This window comes from Castor canadensis, chromosome 2, assembly GCF_047511655.1.
Source record: "Castor canadensis chromosome 2, mCasCan1.hap1v2, whole genome shotgun sequence".
Lineage (NCBI taxonomy): Eukaryota > Metazoa > Chordata > Mammalia > Rodentia > Castoridae > Castor > Castor canadensis.
The window spans coordinates 170,883,587-170,901,038 of record NC_133387.1 but is presented as its reverse complement, the minus strand read 5'-3'; the positions used below and the strand labels follow the sequence as shown (position 1 = coordinate 170,901,038).

The 17,452-nt window shown below is 46.5% G+C and overlaps 3 protein-coding genes across 16 annotated transcripts in view; 2 read left to right on the top strand and 1 right to left on the bottom strand.

The window, feature by feature from the left end:
* Fam118b (family with sequence similarity 118 member B) overlaps positions 1-4,389 on the top strand; it is a 46,136-nt gene extending 41,747 nt beyond the window's left edge. For 3 of the 4 annotated variants that reach the window (XM_020182700.2, XM_074066405.1, XM_020182702.2), the window contains 2 exons: positions 3,595-3,654; positions 3,914-4,389. In XM_020182700.2, coding sequence (XP_020038289.1) covers positions 3,595-3,654; positions 3,914-3,927 — 74 coding nt within the window. In that variant the 3' untranslated portion in view covers positions 3,928-4,389. The remainder of the gene's footprint in view (positions 1-3,594; positions 3,655-3,913) is intronic. The other variant, XM_020182703.2, reaches the window with a different exon arrangement.
* Positions 4,390-4,667: 278 nt separating this feature from the next.
* Srpra (SRP receptor subunit alpha) lies at positions 4,668-10,414 on the bottom strand. The gene is made up of 14 exons (XM_020182699.2): positions 10,280-10,414; positions 9,654-9,737; positions 9,201-9,364; positions 8,834-8,994; positions 8,439-8,595; positions 8,161-8,314; positions 7,841-7,932; positions 7,640-7,758; positions 7,421-7,507; positions 6,935-7,107; positions 6,643-6,856; positions 6,102-6,265; positions 5,909-6,007; positions 4,668-5,810 (listed from the first exon to the last, which is right to left on the bottom strand). Exons 1-14 carry the CDS (start codon positions 10,394-10,396, stop codon positions 5,682-5,684), a joined length of 1,914 nt encoding a protein of 637 aa, XP_020038288.1. The 5' UTR covers positions 10,397-10,414; the 3' UTR covers positions 4,668-5,681.
* A 158-nt stretch (positions 10,415-10,572) lies between these two features.
* Foxred1 (FAD dependent oxidoreductase domain containing 1) lies at positions 10,573-16,792 on the top strand. Of its 11 annotated transcripts, none has more exons than XM_020182724.2 (11): positions 10,573-10,838; positions 11,528-11,748; positions 12,253-12,372; positions 12,644-12,762; positions 13,899-13,993; positions 14,288-14,389; positions 14,825-14,901; positions 15,089-15,249; positions 15,381-15,510; positions 15,773-15,877; positions 16,106-16,792. In XM_020182724.2, exons 1-11 carry the CDS (start codon positions 10,580-10,582, stop codon positions 16,358-16,360), a joined length of 1,644 nt encoding a protein of 547 aa, XP_020038313.2. In that variant the 5' UTR covers positions 10,573-10,579; the 3' UTR covers positions 16,361-16,792. The 11 variants fall into 11 exon arrangements, with proteins under 11 accessions (XP_020038313.2, XP_073922499.1, XP_073922500.1 ...); XM_074066398.1 differs by having other exon boundaries at positions 10,580-10,838; positions 12,253-12,363; XM_020182720.2 differs by having other exon boundaries at positions 10,706-10,978.
* Positions 16,793-17,452: the final 660 nt, after the last annotated feature.

The following is a 17,452-nucleotide window of genomic DNA, read 5'->3' as shown; positions in this document are numbered from 1 at the left end:
AATGCTGTTTCAAAACTGTTTTGGTAACAGAGGTAAACACTCACTTGATATCTTACCTCCTGGTTCTAACAGGGAAAGAACAAGATGACGATCAAAGGTTGAGTTTATTAATGGCTACAGACAAACTCCCAGTAACCCCACAAAATGCAACGTTTTGATGCTAGCTAAATTGAGGAATGGTTTTTAAAAACTTGACATAGAGCTGGATGTAGTATGTACCTTTAGTCTCATCTACTTAGGAGGCTGAGGTGGGAACATGGGTTGATCTCTTAAGTTTAAGATCAACCTAGTCAGCACTGAGAGATCCCAGCCTAAAAACAACCAAAAAAAACCATACCTCACATTGAATAAAGCCAGGCTCCAGGATATGGACATTCTGGCTTACCCACCCAGTTCTAAAGAAATTTTGCTGGTTTTATACACAGAATATGTCACTGGAAAACTTTTTAATAAGTACTTTCATTGTCAATTTGAATGCATCTTAGGAGGCCTATTAAAACACAGGCAATTTGATATGTAAAGGACTTTTTCCCTGGGCTAGAGGTATGGCTCAGTGGTAGAGCATTTGCCTTGCAAGCATAAGACCCTGGGTTCAATCCAAGAAAAGCAAATAAACAGCATTAAAGGAAACCCCAGCTTTTCTTAAAGCTAATAATTCTCAGGATTCTTTGCTGAATCAGATGTCTTCAAGTGGAATTCTCCTGTAATGAAATCCTCAAGTCCTGCCATGGCTGTTCTTTGATAGACTAAGACTTTTCAAAGCCATACTGTAACTAAACACTACAGACTGTGCATACCCTTCCTCCAGAGATTTAGAAAACTCTCAGGAAAACAACTTTTTGGGTGGTCTCTTTTGTGAAAACTATTTTTTGCTAGTACTGGAGTTTGAACTCAGGGCCTTACACTTGTTAGGCAGGTGCTATTATCACTTGAGCCACACCCCAGCCCTAAAAGTATTTGCTTTTCTTGCTTGAGGAACATTTCTGGTGTTCCTCAGTATTCCAGACTCTGGAGTTTGCCACACTTGAGACTGTGGATTGGTTTTTCCATTTCATGAGTTCTGATTTCATTAAAAGAAGACACACTCAAGCTGTGTATATTTCTTTTAATCTGTATTGTGAGATATACCCAGGAAAGCTGCTACATTTTAAAACAAAACAAAACAAAATCCCTCTGGATAACTTTCTGTTTCATTAAATCTTTTTGAGTGGGACTGGGATTTGAATTTAGAGCTTCATGCTTGCAAAGCAGGTGCTCTACTGCTTGAACCACACCTCCAGTTCATTTTGCTCTGATTATGTTGGAGATGGAGTTTTGCACATTATTTTCCCAGATTGTCCACAAACCGTGATCCTCCTGATCTCAACCTCCCAAGTAGCTAGGATTACCATCGCCCAGCTATTGCATTTAATCTTAATAAAAAACATAAATGCTCTGGAGTGGCAAAGAGTCTATTAGGAGCTGTGTAGGCTTCCTATGAGTGGTTTTCAACAAAATTCAGTCAGAAGTCATTCTGTGCTTTCTAAAATAAACATTTTTCAGGATGGCCAAGGGACTGAGTACAGTGAGTCACATTTATAGTCTCAGCTACTTGGGAGGCAGAGATCAGGAGGATTGAGGTTCGAGGCCAGCCTGAGCAAAAAGCAAGAGTCCATTTCAGCCAATAATCTGGTGCCTATCATCTCGCCTATGCAGCGGGCGTGACTCATGATCTGAGGCCAGCCAGGGCAAAAAATTCAAGACCCTACCTGAAAAATAATACTAAAGGCTGGGGGTATGGCTCAAGTGGTACAGTACATGCCTTGGTAAACTCCAGGCCCTAGCTTCAGACTCCCTCTCACCAGCCAGGTAGTTTGAAACCTAGCAGAGCTGTGTGAGGTGAAGCTGTATTTCATTTTGAGATGAGTCAAGTTTATCTTCCAACTTTGGGTATATTTTGAGTCTCTCTAGATGTGTACTAATAGTAAGTCAAAAGTATTTTGCTGTTGGTCTTTGTGTGTGTGTGCACATGTGTGCATGTATTACTGGGGTTTGAACTCGGGGCTTTGTGCTTGATAGGCAGGTAGGTGCTCTATCACTTGAGCCATATCCCCAACCCTTTCTTCCTTCAGTCATTTTTCAGATAGGGTCTTGTATTTTTGCCTGGAATGGACCTCAGACAATCTTCCTACCTTCTGACTAGGTGGGATTGCACGTACTCAGCACATTTGACTTATTTGTTGAAATGGGAGCTCACTTTTTGCCAAGGCTTGCCTTGAACCTCAGTCCTCCTGATCTCCACTTCCCAAGTAGCTGGGATGACAGGTATGACCCATTTCACCTGGTCCCATGTTAGTCATTTTTTAATACTGAGCATTCGCTGTGTGGCTGGCATTGGGCTGTGTATTTACCTTTTGCATAGTGAAAATTACTCATTTTCAAAGGATTCTGTAGTATTTGGTACATACCTTCAGAAAAATCATAGAATGGGGAAAAGAAAATAACTAATTCATTACCACACAGCAGTTATTTCAGTATTTCTGATTAATAGTAAAAACAATATGTACTTTTTTCATATTGTACACAAAGTATATGTAGATTCTGTATTTTTTTTTTTTTTTTTGATACTGGTTCTCACCGTAGGTCCCAAGCTGGCCTTGAACTATCTACGTAATCCAGACTAACCTCAAATTCATGAGCATCTGCCTCAGATTTCCAAGTGCTGGGATTATAGTGGTGTACCACTAAATTCAGTAGTACAACACACATTTTTCATCATTAGCCACTGTTTTTTTAACTGTTTTAACTGCTAAATTGTGGATCTTACAATTTACCTAATTATTCCCGTTAGGCAATTTTAGTTTTTTTTATATTATAAATGAAATAAATAACATCTTTATCCCTAGTTTTTCCTTTTGCCAGTAATTTCCTTTCCATGAGTTCTCAGTGTCATTAGTAGGTCAAAGGGCATAAATATTTTAGTGACTGATAAATATTAATCAATTGCTTTCCAAGAGGGTGAAAGCCAATCTGTTATGTTTTAGTTTCATGTCTATGTTCTGGCTGTATTTCTAATTATTTTCTTGCATGCTCAAGTTTTTTACTTTTTCCTACACTATTATTTGCTGAGTGTTGTCTGATAGAATGTTTTGCAATTGTAAAAGTATCCTATGATCTTCACTGTCCAGTACTGGAGTCATAAGCCACATATACTTACTTAGCACTTGAAATATAGTTAGTATGACTGAGGAACAGAACTGAACTGTAAGTGGCTAGTGGTACCATTTCCTAGCACAGATCTAGCCCATTTTCTGGGGCTAGCTGCTATTTTTCACTCTTACACTTGGCTGAATTTGCTCACCCACTGCCATGTCTGATCATATAGAATTTTTTTAGCTACTTGGTAAAAACCACTCAGAGACAGCAGACATATTTTGCCTATTTAAAATGTTTTGTTACAAGAAATCTTGCCCAGGCCTAGTGGCAACGAATCCCAGCTACCAGGAAGACTAATGCTAGAGGATCTCGATTCAAGCAGCTAGCCTGGGAACATGTGAGACCCATCTCAAGAAAACAAAAAACCTACTGTCTGATACTGATGTACTTTGTATTTAGCAGGGGTGGTGAGAGAAGGCCAGCTAAATGGTTCATCTGCAGCACATGGTGAAATAAGAGGTATGCTATTTCCTATGCTACTGTTTTATCACTGTCAGCAGAGGTTTTCTAAAACGTCTTAAGACTGTGGAAAACCATAATTTACCTTTCCCACCTATTAAGGATACTCTTTCCTATCAAGTCTATTAGAAGATTCCTAGAATCTCCCATTTTGCCTCCTATAAGGGTTAGACTGACTTTTAAGTATCTGCAGCTTTAGATGCATAAATCTGTTTTGTGAAACTTTGTTCCATTCTCTACCTTTTCTTTCTCTCCCCAGGCTGTAGTACATGAGTGCACTAGAGAAATCATGTTTAGACCATGCTGTAAGGCCCTCCTGTGGACAGTGTTTAACAAGCAAACTTACAAGAACCCAGCACAGCTCCCAGGAAGTACCAATATCCAGAGGTTGAAGTTTGGGGATAGGATGTGGGGGGTGTTTCATCTTTTCCTTCATACCACCTAAGTGACATCGCAACCCATTGCAGCCCCCACCCACTCCCAGGCTGGATGTGCCCATGTCCACACAGACCAGTGTGATGCCTCCACTGCCTGTGGCTGCAGCTCTGCAGGAAGGACTTGGGGAGCTAGAAGTCATGGAGTCAGCGGGCTCTTGTTGCAGTTTTGTACTCTGTGGTTTTTCAATTAAGCTTAATGGTGTTTTTTAAAACATGATTTGGAAGCTCTAGTTTTCTAGATCTTTTACAGTGTACAGTATTTTACATAACTGAGCTGTATTAAAAGCTTGTTCATTTACTTGCCAGGGCCCTGGCTCTACTTTGAGTCATTGTAGAAGGGTAACTTGCACTGAGGTACTAAGAAGCCTATTTTTTTATAACTCAAAATTTAAAGTTATGTTTTCCGCTTGGGTGGGGTGACTCATTCTGGGAACAACCACTTACTTAACCTCTTTCCTTGGAGCATTATCAGTTCTTGCTCCGCTGCCTTTCTTACTATAAATAAGTCCCAGAACTATAGTGTGATTTGGGATTTTAATTCTGAATCCTATATAAAATAACTTCAAGACCCAAGAGGCAATTTATTTATGAAATTTATTTTCTTATATAAATTATGTATTTCTCTGGGCAGACAGCCTTCACCTTATTGCACTAATAGCACATTTGTAATACCAAGCTATGGGACAAATCTTAACAAGAGGTTTATATTCTTCAATGTAGCACTTGTCTACCAGGCACTGTAGAAGAGAGGGCTTGAGGAAAGCCAGGACCTGCTCAGGAGGCAAAGGGTGGTAGGGGAAAAGGGGTAACAGCTACCCTTCTGACAATTGGCTTTCTCCCAAGGAAGGGAACATGCAAAGCTTACATCTGGATTTTGGAAGTGGGGAAGAGCTAGAAGGCTGAAAAGCCCAATGCAACACTGTAGCTCAGCTCCCTTTGTTTCTGAGGGAAGCAGGGACTTACCTTTCACTCATTTGTAACAAATCATTCTGACCTAACTGAAGCTCTGGGAAACAACAGGGTAGGGATCATCATCAGATTTAGAAATAGCAGCAAGTAAGAACAGGCCACACACTGCCACAGTGAGGTGGGTGTCGTCCTAGCGCAAGGAACCTGAATGCTGTGTATCCCAGGGGAGGTGCCACTCAAGACCCAGAGCTGGCTCTGGAAGAGTCTCTTAACCTAATGAAGCTGGGACTTCAAACTGTTCCTTAACTCAGATGGCTCTGTGGCCACACTAATTATCAAAGCTCTAAGTATTTGATCTTCCAACCATTGGTCAAAGCTGTAATGAGACGGAGTCTGCAGGCAGAGTGAAGGAGATGCCCAAGTAGGAAGAGGAGGCTCACGGGGAGAAGGGGGGTGAGTGGGCAGTGACTGTGACATGATTAGGCCCTCCTTGCAGGTGGGGGCTGGGTTGAACAGGGGAGTGGGGTTAGAGGGAGCTTTAAGCCCCTGGAGCTCTCCTTACTCTGCCTTTGAACTACACTGAAACTGAAGACAAGTTGCTCACATACTCTAAAGCACATTCTTGACAACAGAAATAGGGACTTGGGGGAAGCGGCGATTTGGTATTAGGCAAGAGCCACATTAAGCCTTCATGAGGGCAGCCACCACAGCCTTGGCGTTAAGACTGCGTAGATCACAGTAGGTTTGGCCAGTGCCCACAAAGACAATGGGTTTGCTTGTGATGTACGTCATAGAAATGGCAGCTCCCACCTGATGTGGAGAAAAGAGGATAAAGTCTCAACTTCTTTTTGAAGGAAGCCCATTCCTTCCTCCCTCCAGTCTCACCGTCCTGTATCATTTACATTTACCTTGTCATCAATAGTGTCAAATTTGGTAAGGACAATGCCATCGATGAGCCGAGGTGTCTGGGCCATAGAATGGTCAGCCAAGGCTCTGTTGAACTTGACCTGGAAAAGAAAAAGGTAAGAGGTGATAAAAGTACAAGAACCATCTAATTTGCCAGAGTTTAAATTGCAAAGGAAACTAGGCCCAAATCCTCACCAGCTGGTCCACAGCTTCATTGCCAACTAAGGCCTCCCCCACAAACAGCACCAAGTCAGGTGTGTTGACTGTAATGAGTTTGGCCAGGGCAGTCATCAGGGGGGCATTGTCTTGCATGCGGCCAGCTGTGTCCACCAGCACGACGTCAAATCCTTGGTTGCGTGCTAGAGAGAGAAAAAGCAGTCAAGTCCTGACACCCAACTCAGACTCCCTGATGCTCACTTCCAGCTTGCTCTCAAGAGATCCTCATCTGTCTGTATGAAAAGCTTATCTCTCCACTTAATCAGGCTCTGGATTATGTATTCTTGGCCACCACCAAAAATGTTTGGGAAAGGAAGGAAGTAGGATAAAAGTGTCCAAATTCAGGTCTCTCTTACTAGCTTCACCCACAATTGTACAAATTATCCAAAAGCAAGAGTCTGGTAAGTGACTACTCCTGACTTTGTTACTGAGGGGCAAGTTCACAGTGGTGCAAGTCTGACCCTTTCTACAAATTTCAAGGAGAAATGCCCAAAGCCTCCACATTCCCCACACACTGTACCGAAGGCAATGGCTTCCATGGCAATTCCAGCAGCATCCTTGCCGTAGCCCTTTTCAAACAACTGCACCATGGTGCGACCACCATGCTTCTCTGGGGGGTGCAGGGCAGTCAGACGCCGTGTATGAGTGCGTAGTTGTTCCACAGCCCCGGCACGAAATGTATCACAGGCAGCAATGAGGACACTGAAGCCATTCTCTAACAGCCAGAAGGAAATCTATGAAAGAGTTAAGAAAATTCACTAAGACATGGAGAGTGGAAGAAGTACAGTTACAAGCTAGTGAACTGTGCTGACCTTGGCAAGATTAGTAGACTTCCCCACTCCATTAACACCACAGAAGGTGACGACATAAGGGCGCCGGTGACGCTGGGCATCCATGATATCCCGGAGCATGTCTACACGACGCTGTGGCTGCAGAATCTGCACCAGGGACTCCTGTAGAGCTTGCTTGACCGTGGAGGTCACCGCTGAAAAGGGAGATAGAGGGAAACCAGCCATGAACCTAAGGAATATACTCAGAAATACCCAATACCTTTCTGAGCTAAGGGACCTAGAACCATGCTAGCTAGGATCTTGTCCCAGGCATCTAGACCATACTGTTCTAAGCATTTTTTAAGTACTAGTAACATTTAATCTTCGTAATAATTCCTGAAGTCTAGGTTACATAATAGAGGTTCAAAAGTAAAGGAATTTGCTAAGTCACATAACTAGTAAAGATGAAGGTCCCTGAATGAACCTCCTGGTATGCATAAGTATGTTTTGGCTTATGCAGATACTTACTGCTGAATGTCCCCATCACTTTCCCTTCCAACTTGCTGGCAACAGATTCACAGAGCTGGACAGCAATGTCTGCAGCTACGTTCTTAGCTGTGAAGAAGGGAATGGGTATGTGAGTTCTGGATCAACAGTGACTCACTTCATGGTACAGATAAGAAACTGTGTTCTGCTCCCAACCAGCCTTACCCACAGGACTGTGCAAGCCCACTCTTCAGAACTTACCAATGAGATGATCACGCATCTTGTCCAGCACAGATTCCATGTCTTCACGACTTAAGCTCTTGGAACCCACAAGGCCCTTCAGCATCCCAAACATGCCACCCAGAGTTCCCTTGGTAGCACTGCAGGCACAGGAGATCACAAATACACATGAAGCCCACAGGCAGGACTTATGACACCAGTTTTGTAAAACACATACCATACCTAGGTTTGGTAGAGGTCTGAGCAGCCCCTTCATCATCTGAGCTGCTGCAATCCAGATCCTGAAGCTGTCCCCCAGGCCCAGTTCCTCGAATCTGTAGGACAAGGAGTAAGGTAGGAGATGGGGTCTGGAACACTATGGGCTCTGAGGGAAAAGAGCCCAGGATTTACTTTGTCCACACTGCTGCTGTCTGACTTGGGGAAGCTCCACATGTAATTCACTCTTTCATTAAGAGAAATCCAAGTATCACTCTCCTGGTTTCTACTTCCTTTCCAACTTCTAATTAATGGTGGCCTTCACTCTGGCCCCTGTTGCCTCTTACCAAGTTGATGTCTTCAGAAAGGGCAGCCTCTGGGGTTCCATTGGTGGTGGGAGTACTATAATCCAAGACTTCCTTGTTAGCACAGCCACCTAGTTCCCATACCCGCGGCGCTTTTTTGCCCTTCTCCTTTGGAGCATCTGACTTCATGGGCTTGCTACAGTGGGTCACAGGACAAATGGTTATGGTAAAGTAACACAACATGAGCCAGAAACAGCTCCCTGTCCCCCCAACACAGATAACAGTCTATAGAGAGGACTATTAAAAGTTAGAACACTCACCTGGATTTGTCCAGACCCCTCCCATGCTTCTGAATGAACTCTTCTCTCTTCCTGCGTATCAGCTCCTCTTTGGAAAGTTCTCCATCCTCAGGCCCCACTGGGAGACCTGACTTTTCTGCAGGGGCTGCTTTGCTGGCAGCTAAAGGGCCATCAGAACCTGTTACGAGAAACCTCACTGGAGAAAAAAAAGACCAAATCCCAACCAACTAGACAATATTCTTCCAACTCCTTAAGAGGAAACTTGGCATCTTGGGGATGCCAATGCCTTGGGATGATATGGTGGTAAGCACTTGAGTCAGAAGTAGGCAAGCAATGACGAAAGAAAAGAGTGCCTCAGTCCTTAGCACCATTTTACACCTTTCATGCCCTAGTATGTCCAAGGAGCTCAAACACACCTTCCTTCCTGGCCCCCTTTTTTTTGCTGTTCTTTGATTTTTCCTTGGGCTTTTCCCCTCTTGTTTCAATCATGGATCTCGCAGGTTTCTTGGCCTTTTCAGAATCTTCGAATTTCTTCATGATAGCAGGAGCACGGATCTTACTGCTCTCTTCTGCTTCACTAAAGGGAAAAGGAATGGTTGAATGCAGTAAGGGGAAAAAAAAAAAATCAGATTCCAGAGAAAGGTCCCGCATACCAAAAGGATAATCAGAAGTGGGCAACAAATGAGAGGTGGCTTTGAACCCAGGATTTACTACCCTTGAACCACCTTCAGGAAGGGAACTCATCAAGTAATGGAAATGGATTTTGGAGAGGGGAAGTCTCACCGAAGGAGCCGTAGGAAATCATTTTGGAAATCAAAAGTGCCATTCAATAGACTTAAAGCACTTTGTTGTTGGATCTCTGTGCGGTATTTGTCTCGGAACAACCGGTGCACATCATCTATCAACTTGTCTACGTAGGTCAGTGTTAGGATCTTCTGAAAACCAACCTGTTCAGGGGAGGCAGTAGAGCCAACAGATCTGCTTACATGTCAGCCCAGAATGGAGAGAAGCCAACTCAACCCAGTTCTCCAGATAGTTCCAGCCACCTGGCAGGTTTCCCTGTCCTGAGAGGCAGCCAAGCTCTGCCTGGCTCAAAATTCTTTCCTTTTCCCCCCTCCACCTTCCTAATTTTCTATTACTTCCTCACATATATGGTGCAATTAATCAGGGTTCTTCATAAGGACTATGTTGAGAATGTCATCACCGTCCCTCTAAAATGGCCCACAAAATACTTACCACAAACACCAGCTCAAACTGGTTGTCCAGTTTATACTTAAGTGTGAGGGCCTCATGGGTGAAGGAGTTGTTACCTCCCCGTTCCTAGGAAAGAAAGAGTATGTCTGATTGTTCAGAAAACCCAGATGTGGACCCCTCGAGGATTACCTTTGGGAAAGAAGTAGTCCCCTCAAAGTGAACCTGACCCTAGGACAAGAGGCGGCTGCGGCGTTTTTCTAGCATCCCACCAGGAAACGGGGAAAAGGGGAAGGCAAGACAAGTGGGAGCTAGAAGGGAAACAACCAATCAGATCAACTACCATTTAGTTTCTTAAAGGTGTTTTCCCATCCACAGTCTCACCCAGCCTCTAAACAGAAAACCAAAGCAGTGAGCATAGAGCGCGGAGGGAAACCCCAAAAGGCGTCCAAGTCTGGCTACAGTCCCATACGCTGCTGGCTGGGGGCGTCGCAAAGTTGCGCGGTAGACTGATGGGGGCGGAAAAAAGTTTTGTCCAGGTGACCGGTGAGTGACCAGTTCGAGGTGGGCAGAGAGGATGGGAAGGAGGAGAGAGATGATTAGTCGAAGGCGGACTATGGACCGGGTCGGGGAGAAAGAGCTCGGAGTTCTGTTCCTGCGGGGTTTGGTACCTGCAGCAGCACGGAACGAATCAACGCATTAACGGGTCCGGTGCAAGAGTCGCTCACGCCCTGGAAACACCAGAGCACAAGTCCGCCTTTGGAGAAAATGGTGAAGAAGTCGAGCATGGCGGCAGCGGGAGACGAGTCGGGCCGGCGCTGGGAACTCAGGCCGCGATCGCCGCCGCTTCCTGCTGCGCCAAGCGCGGGACACGTCACACCAGCGGCCCCGGAAACTGGTTCAGCTGCACTTCCGCTCCGAGTGGCCGGGTTCCCGCCCCTGCTCCGCCTAGAGCGCACAGAAGTGACACAATGCTAGGTAGGCCAATGGCGGGTGGGGGCAGGTCTGGGAGGGTTTCCGGAGGCGGTCACGAGGAGACGGCTCCCTATAGCGTGCAAGGGTGGGGCCTGGAGAAGACTGCTGGCCAATGGGCGCGCTCGTCCCAACTCACCGTGGCGCGGGACGGTGACGACCGGGACTTCAGGACTAAGGAGGGAACGTTGGGTTCTGAAGGGTTATGTTTCGGCGGGCTTTGCAGTTCAGCTCCGGCCCGGGCCTCTTATTCCAGAGGTTAGGCACGCGCAGAAGCAGCTCAATTCTGGGTAAAGTTGAAGTCGGCAGGGGGTATGGTTCTTGGGTGCCCACAGCCTCCAGCTTTGTGACCTTCAGGGCCTACGCTGGCAGGACAGTGGGTCTGCTGCGGGAAGAGGGTAAGCATGCCTTCCAGAACTTACAGAACCCGGGTAGGTGTACAGATCCCAAGGAGGCTCTTCTCAATGGAAAAATCCTGTGTAGATGGAGGCTTGCTGGTGGTAATGGATATCCAGGAATAGGGGCCACTTAGAGGTACCAGGCTTTAGAAGGCGCCGCAGCATGGGGTGTATGCCTGAAACTATTGTCCTGTAGTCCTGGAATGCCATAATGAAGATTGTAGTGCAGTTGAATATCCGGGTTTGGGGAGGGAAAGAAGTCTGTGCAAGCGATACATATGTATGTGAGTCACCTAGTTTACAGAGAAAGTGAAAAGTAATAATTTTAGGAAGTTGAATCTTGCAGTGCTGGGCATGACACATAAAAAGGGAGACTAATGGTATATAGACCTGCAGCAAAGCTGTGACGATACTGCTGGGTGGGATGACCTTATGAGAAAGAGATGACAGTAGGGATTGCCAACTCAAGTGTCTATTTTGCCTACATTTTCCTGTGCCCATCCTCCACGTGGGAAGGAAACATGTGCTAGCTATAACTATGTCCCACAGGCTGGGATGGAAAGGTGTCCAAGATAAAGAAGACCATCCAGTCAATCCTGCCTGGAAAGACCCGGGATTCACTTTATAACACCAGCCATCTGCCCCCTGAACACTCCGATGTAGTGATTGTGGGGGGAGGGGTACTTGGCCTGTCTGTGGCCTTTTGGCTGAAGAAGCTGGAGAAGAAACAAGGTGCCATTCGGGTGCTGGTAGTGGACCGAGACTACACGGTGAGGTCTGGGAGAGGGCAGTCATGAGTGGGGCAAGGAAAATAACTTACTGACTTTTCTAGGAATAAGGAAAGAAGAGAGGGAAAACCTCAGTCCATTATTTTTTAGGTTTTTGTGATTTGCTGGTCCTGTTTGTTATTACCTGTTAGCCACAAGTCATGGTACTCTGGTTATATCCTTTCATTTTCTAATTAGTAGTCAAACCTCAGTCCCCTGCCCTTGGATTTCCAGGCCATTTCCATTTTGTTGTAATGTATTCAACCCTTTGTAGATGACTGACCCTTTTTGCCATGCTCATCTGTCAATGGTGATAAACACTATGTTTATCTTTGGGCTGCTAGTTGATTTGCATACAGCTTATCCACCCCCGTTTTTCTTAGATTATAAACTTTTGAACAGGATTCTCCTTTAACTTTCAGTATATAACTCATAGCTTGCATTGCAGAATTCCATTCACATATGAGAGCATACTAGTCTACCTCAATTTTTCTTGTTTTTCCACAGTATTCCAAGGCTTCCACGGGGCTTTCTGTGGGTGGGATTCGTCAGCAGTTCTCCTTGCCTGAGAATGTCCAACTCTCCCTCTTCTCGATCAACTTTCTACGGAACATCAATGTACATGCAGTGAGATTTGAAGGGATTGGGGTGGTGACCCCTGCTTTAAACTAGAAAGAGAAGTAACTCAACTGGCAAAGGGATCCAGGAAGCAGGAGCAGTTCAAGCAGCTAGGAGTTGGGACCCTTGCTTTTCTTCCCAGAGTTAGTGCTAGTGGAGGTCTTCTCTCTGGTCTTGGACACTGAGCCCTGAGAGCCATAATGAGAAGGCCAGGAAACTCCCCCCCCTTCTCTTCTTTAAGTCAGCCTTTTTAGAGAGCAGCTTCTTTTCCTGCACACAGGAGTACCTGGCTGTAGTGGATGCCCCTCCCCTGGATCTCCAGTTCAGTCCCTCAGGCTATCTCTTGCTGGCTTCAGAAAAGGATGCTGCGACGCTGGAGAAAAACGTGAGAATGCAGAGGTGAGTGCCCAGCACAGCCCTGAGCTGCTGCTTGATCTCAATTTTCCGTGAGCTCCTGCACCAAGTTAGGAGAGAGAAGCTGGAGTTGGTGTCACAGGTGCCTCCTTTTTAGGAGCTTCAGTCCGTCAGGAAAGACAGGCACATGCAGACCTTCATGTCCCGTGGTGAGTCCAGTTATGGACATTGTGGTGGCGGTTCCTGTGTTTGCCAGCTCATAAGAACCACCTAGTACACATCCCAGAATCTCCAGGGAGGGGCCTGGGAATCTGGGCTTTTAACAAGACCCCTAAGTCAGAAGTTAGCAAACTTGTTTCTGTAAAGGGTCAGATAGTAAATATTTTAGGTTTTGTCAGCTGTTTGATCCATTGCAACTGCTAAGCTCTGCTATTGTAGCACAGAATTGCCATAGACAAATGATTGTGTGTGACTCATTTACAAAAACAGGCAGCAGATCAGATTTAGGGCAACCCCTGCCCTAAGTGAGCCTCATGAAAGGCAAACATCTTTGTGATACCTAATGGCCGGAGGCTTTCTTAACAAACACACAATAAATCTCACTAGTGACATCAGGCAGTGTCCTAAATGCTTTACAGATACTGGCTTGTTTAATCATTGGGACATCTTCATTTCACATGGAGGAGAAATAAGGCACAAGGACCTAGTAAATGGTGGCAGTGGGATTCTTTTCAAACCAAGTGTTCCGGCTCATTCAAATGGTTTTTTTGTTTGTTTGTTTTGTTTTTAACAACTGCATTTTCCTACCTTTGTAGAACAGTGTTCCAGAGGACACACTTGTGTTGACAGGATTGTACCAGGTAGTGGAGAGGAATGTGTTCTGGACAGGAATGAAGAGAACAAAGTTCTCCATGCTGTCATGAAAGGAGATAGACTGGGTAGGGATGAGAAAGAGCTGAGAGGGAGATGAGGGTGGAGAGCAGGAAAGAGGATTCAGATGCTAAAGAGCCTTGACTGGAATGCTGGGTCTTTGCCCATTCACCAGTGAGAAAAAAATCGGAGCGTTTGGAAAAGAAGTGATGTCAGTGAGCTGGACTCTCCTCTCTAGTGTTGGGGTACATGCTTCTCCCCACTGCACACTCACTCGCTCTAATACATATGCAGACATGCATTTCTCTCAGGCAGGAAGGGGCCAAAGTTTGTCTGATGTCTCCTGAGCAGCTTCGGAACAAGTTTCCCTGGATAAACACAGAGGGAGTGGCCCTGGCTTCTTATGGTAAGGCTCATCTGCAGAGAGAGGGGATGGCTTTCTCCTACAGATAGGAATAAGGGGCTTCTCGGGGTTAAAAGTTTTCACTGAAAGAGGGCTGCATTCTCCTGAACAACAGGGCCTGCTCCATTCCACACTATTTCTTGTCCCTTCAGCAGGATTGGACTATGGTCCATTTGGTCAAAATAACCTTCCCTGGCTTCTGAGCCCTGGAAGAATGTTAGCAGGGAGGGCCAGGAAATTCAGAAGGAGAGGAGGGGTCCTGGGTCCCTCTTTTTGAGTTCTCTGTTCCTATCTCAGGAATGGAGGATGAAGGCTGGTTTGACCCGTGGTCTCTGCTCCAGGGGCTTCGGCGAAAGGCCCAGTCAATGGGGGTCCTTTTCTGCCAGGGAGAGGTGACACGTAAGTCCAAGGCCCCATACCTTCTGCTAATATCCTCTAGCAAGTAGGGCAAGGCCTAGATGGGCCCTGCCTTCTCACTCATGGGCTGAGAAAGGTTGGTGAGGGAGAGGGCTAGTCCATGGCAGCCTAACTCTGCTCCTCACTAGGCTGCTTTGTAACTTGTGACTTGCTTGACAGTTCCAGCACTGTTCTGACCCTTGTTCATCCCAGTTTCCTGATCTGTTTGCTTCAGTGTCTGTGGGAAAGTGCTCATCCTTCTAGCTTTTTCTCCTTAAGAGGGAGGTGGGATCCCCATTTCCCTTCTTAGACCCTTAAGGGTTTTGGGGATGGAGTACTCAGGGTTATACCTAGGGTCTTGTGGATGCTAAGCACATGCTCTCCCGCTGAGCTACACCCCCACCCTCTAAGGGTTCATTTTTTATTTCTTTCCTGGAGGTTTTGTCACTTCATCTAGCCGCATGGAGACTTCAAGTGGAGAACAGATGATATTGAAAAGGATCTGTGAAGTCCACGTGAGTCCCTAGGCCCATTTTGCTCCTTACTGCAATGGAAGGGCAAGAAAGGTAGTGACTGTCCTGATGTTGGTCATCTTCTACCCACTTTCCAGTATGGGTAAAGTAAGATCAGGAGGCTGTTTACTTGTCATACTGCCCAGTGGGTGGCCCAGCCCTCCCCTCCCTCACCCTCTGGTGCCTACAGGTAAAGATGAACCACAGCCTGGAGTACCAGCCAGTGGAATGTGCCATAGTGATCAATGCCGGAGGAGCGTGGTCTGGGCAAATCGCAGAGCTGGCTGGTATTGGAAAGGGGCCTCCTGGTACCCTGGAGGGCACCAAGCTACCTGTGGAGCCAAGGAAAAGGTAGCTTCCATCAGGGCAACTGAGGAGGTTGGTGAGAGAAGGGACTGAATAAACGTTTGCTGTGTGTGTGTATGAGGGGGACGGGTGCTGGCCATGCTATCCCTGCAATGTCCTAACTCCCGTTATTGCAGGTATGTGTACTTATGGCACTGCCCCCAGGGACCAGGCCTCGAGGCACCACTGGTTACAAACACCAATGGAGTCTATTTCCGGCGAGAAGGATTAGGCAACAACTACCTAGGTGGCCGTAACCCCACTGAAGTAAGCTAAGTTGAGAGGAGGGGTGCTGGGAAGGGCACATAGACCAATCACCATGAAAGACACAGGCCTTTTGGAGGGGCCTGTGCTGTGTGGTTGGTTTTGCAGTCGCCCAGGTTAGAATATGTGTAGCAAACCTCCACCCCACCCCATCTTCACCCCTCCACACACACTCCCATCCTTTGACTACCAAAGGGATTAAAGGGATCAGGGAGGTCCGGGTTGGTATCCCAGGCAATAGAAGCCATGTCCCCACCTCACCCAGGAGGAAGAACCTGACCCAACAAACCTAGAAGTGGATTATGATTTCTTCCAGTACAAGGTGTGGCCCCATTTGGCCAAAAGAGTACCAGCTTTTAAGACTCTGAAGGTAACTTGCAGGGGTGGTTTTTGCTGTTTGGATTTAGACATTAGACAGGATGGATGATTCTGGAATGTCTTGGTCCACTTGGACCTTCCACTGCTACGTTTCCTCAACCTCACAACTGCTGAGGTACCTGTTGGACCCATCCCATGAAACTCTCAGCAGCTGATCCCTGAGTAAGAACTGCACATGTCTCAGCTCTCCTAAGAACCCCTGCATCTTGTGCACCCACAGGTTCGGAGCGCCTGGGCTGGCTATTATGACTACAACACTTTTGACCAGAATGGCGTGGTGGGCCCCCACCCACTGGTTGTCAACATGTACTTTGCTACAGGCTTCAGTGGTCATGGGCTCCAGCATGCCCCTGCTGTGGGGCGAGCTGTGGCAGAGATGGTGCTGGAGGGCCACTTCCAGACCATCAACATGAGCCCCTTCCTCTTTAGCCGCTTTTACTTGGGAGAGAAGTTCCAAGAGTGCAATATCATCTGAGTGTGGAAGTTCTTCCCAGGGTCCCACCAGCCTAGCTGTCACCCTTGCTGCACTCACTGCCCGAGTCCTCCCAGCACTGTGCTGGGACCTCATCCTCTTCGCTGCCATCTATTCATCATAGCCCACTCTGCCTCTGTGTGCTAGGCAGGTCTGTGAGCACAGGCATTGAGGCCCAGGCCAGGAGAAAGTAATAGAGCAGGACCCTAGGACTGATCTGTGGCCCAGGCTGATGCCACTCACCAAGGCAGTCCTGCTGATATTCTGAGCACCATAACCCAGAATTGACTCCTTCCTGGGACTGGCCCAGAAAGATGGCCTTTGACCTTCTGAGCAGAACTCAGGCACAGAAGCATTCTGGGATGGCCTGCCCCAGATTTATTGACTTAATCTGTTACCTTGTTCATCATTCAATAAATGTGATTAACTCCTTCCTTCCCAGTCTTATATTCTACTTTTCTTCCCATAGTAGAAGTTTGTTTTTGTTGGGACTGGGACTTAAACTCAGGGCTTTGTACTTGCGAAGCAGGTGCTCTACTGCTTGAACCAAACCTCCAGGCCATTTTTCTCTGATTATTTTGGAGATAGGGTCTCATGAACTATTTTGCCATGCTAGCCTCAAACCATAATCCTCCTGATCTTAGCTTTCCAAGTAGCTAGGATTACAAGCATGAGTCACCGGCACCCAGCAGTTTTTGAAGCATCCTACTAGCTTTTGACAATAGTGGAGAAGCAGTGACCTGTCATCCTCTAGAGCTTTCTTAGATCCCATGTAGTAGGCATTTGATTTGCAAGCTAGTGCCACCTGTTCCCAAGTTCCTGTAGGGACACTGGCTGGAGAGGGAAAGGAAGGGTTTGTTGTTGTATTCGTTTACTCAGCTCCAACTTCCGGCCAGGTTCAGGATTAAATATTAGAGATACGCAAGCAAGCAGAGCAAAGCACAGTATGTGTCTTCACTGGAGCTTTCCTATGTATGTCCTGTCTACCACCCACCATCCCCTGATCAGTCACAGTGTGACCCCTGGAGAACTGGAGCAAGCTCAGCATGCACACCTCATCTGGGGTTGGGAGCATGAAGCCTCACAGGGATGTTA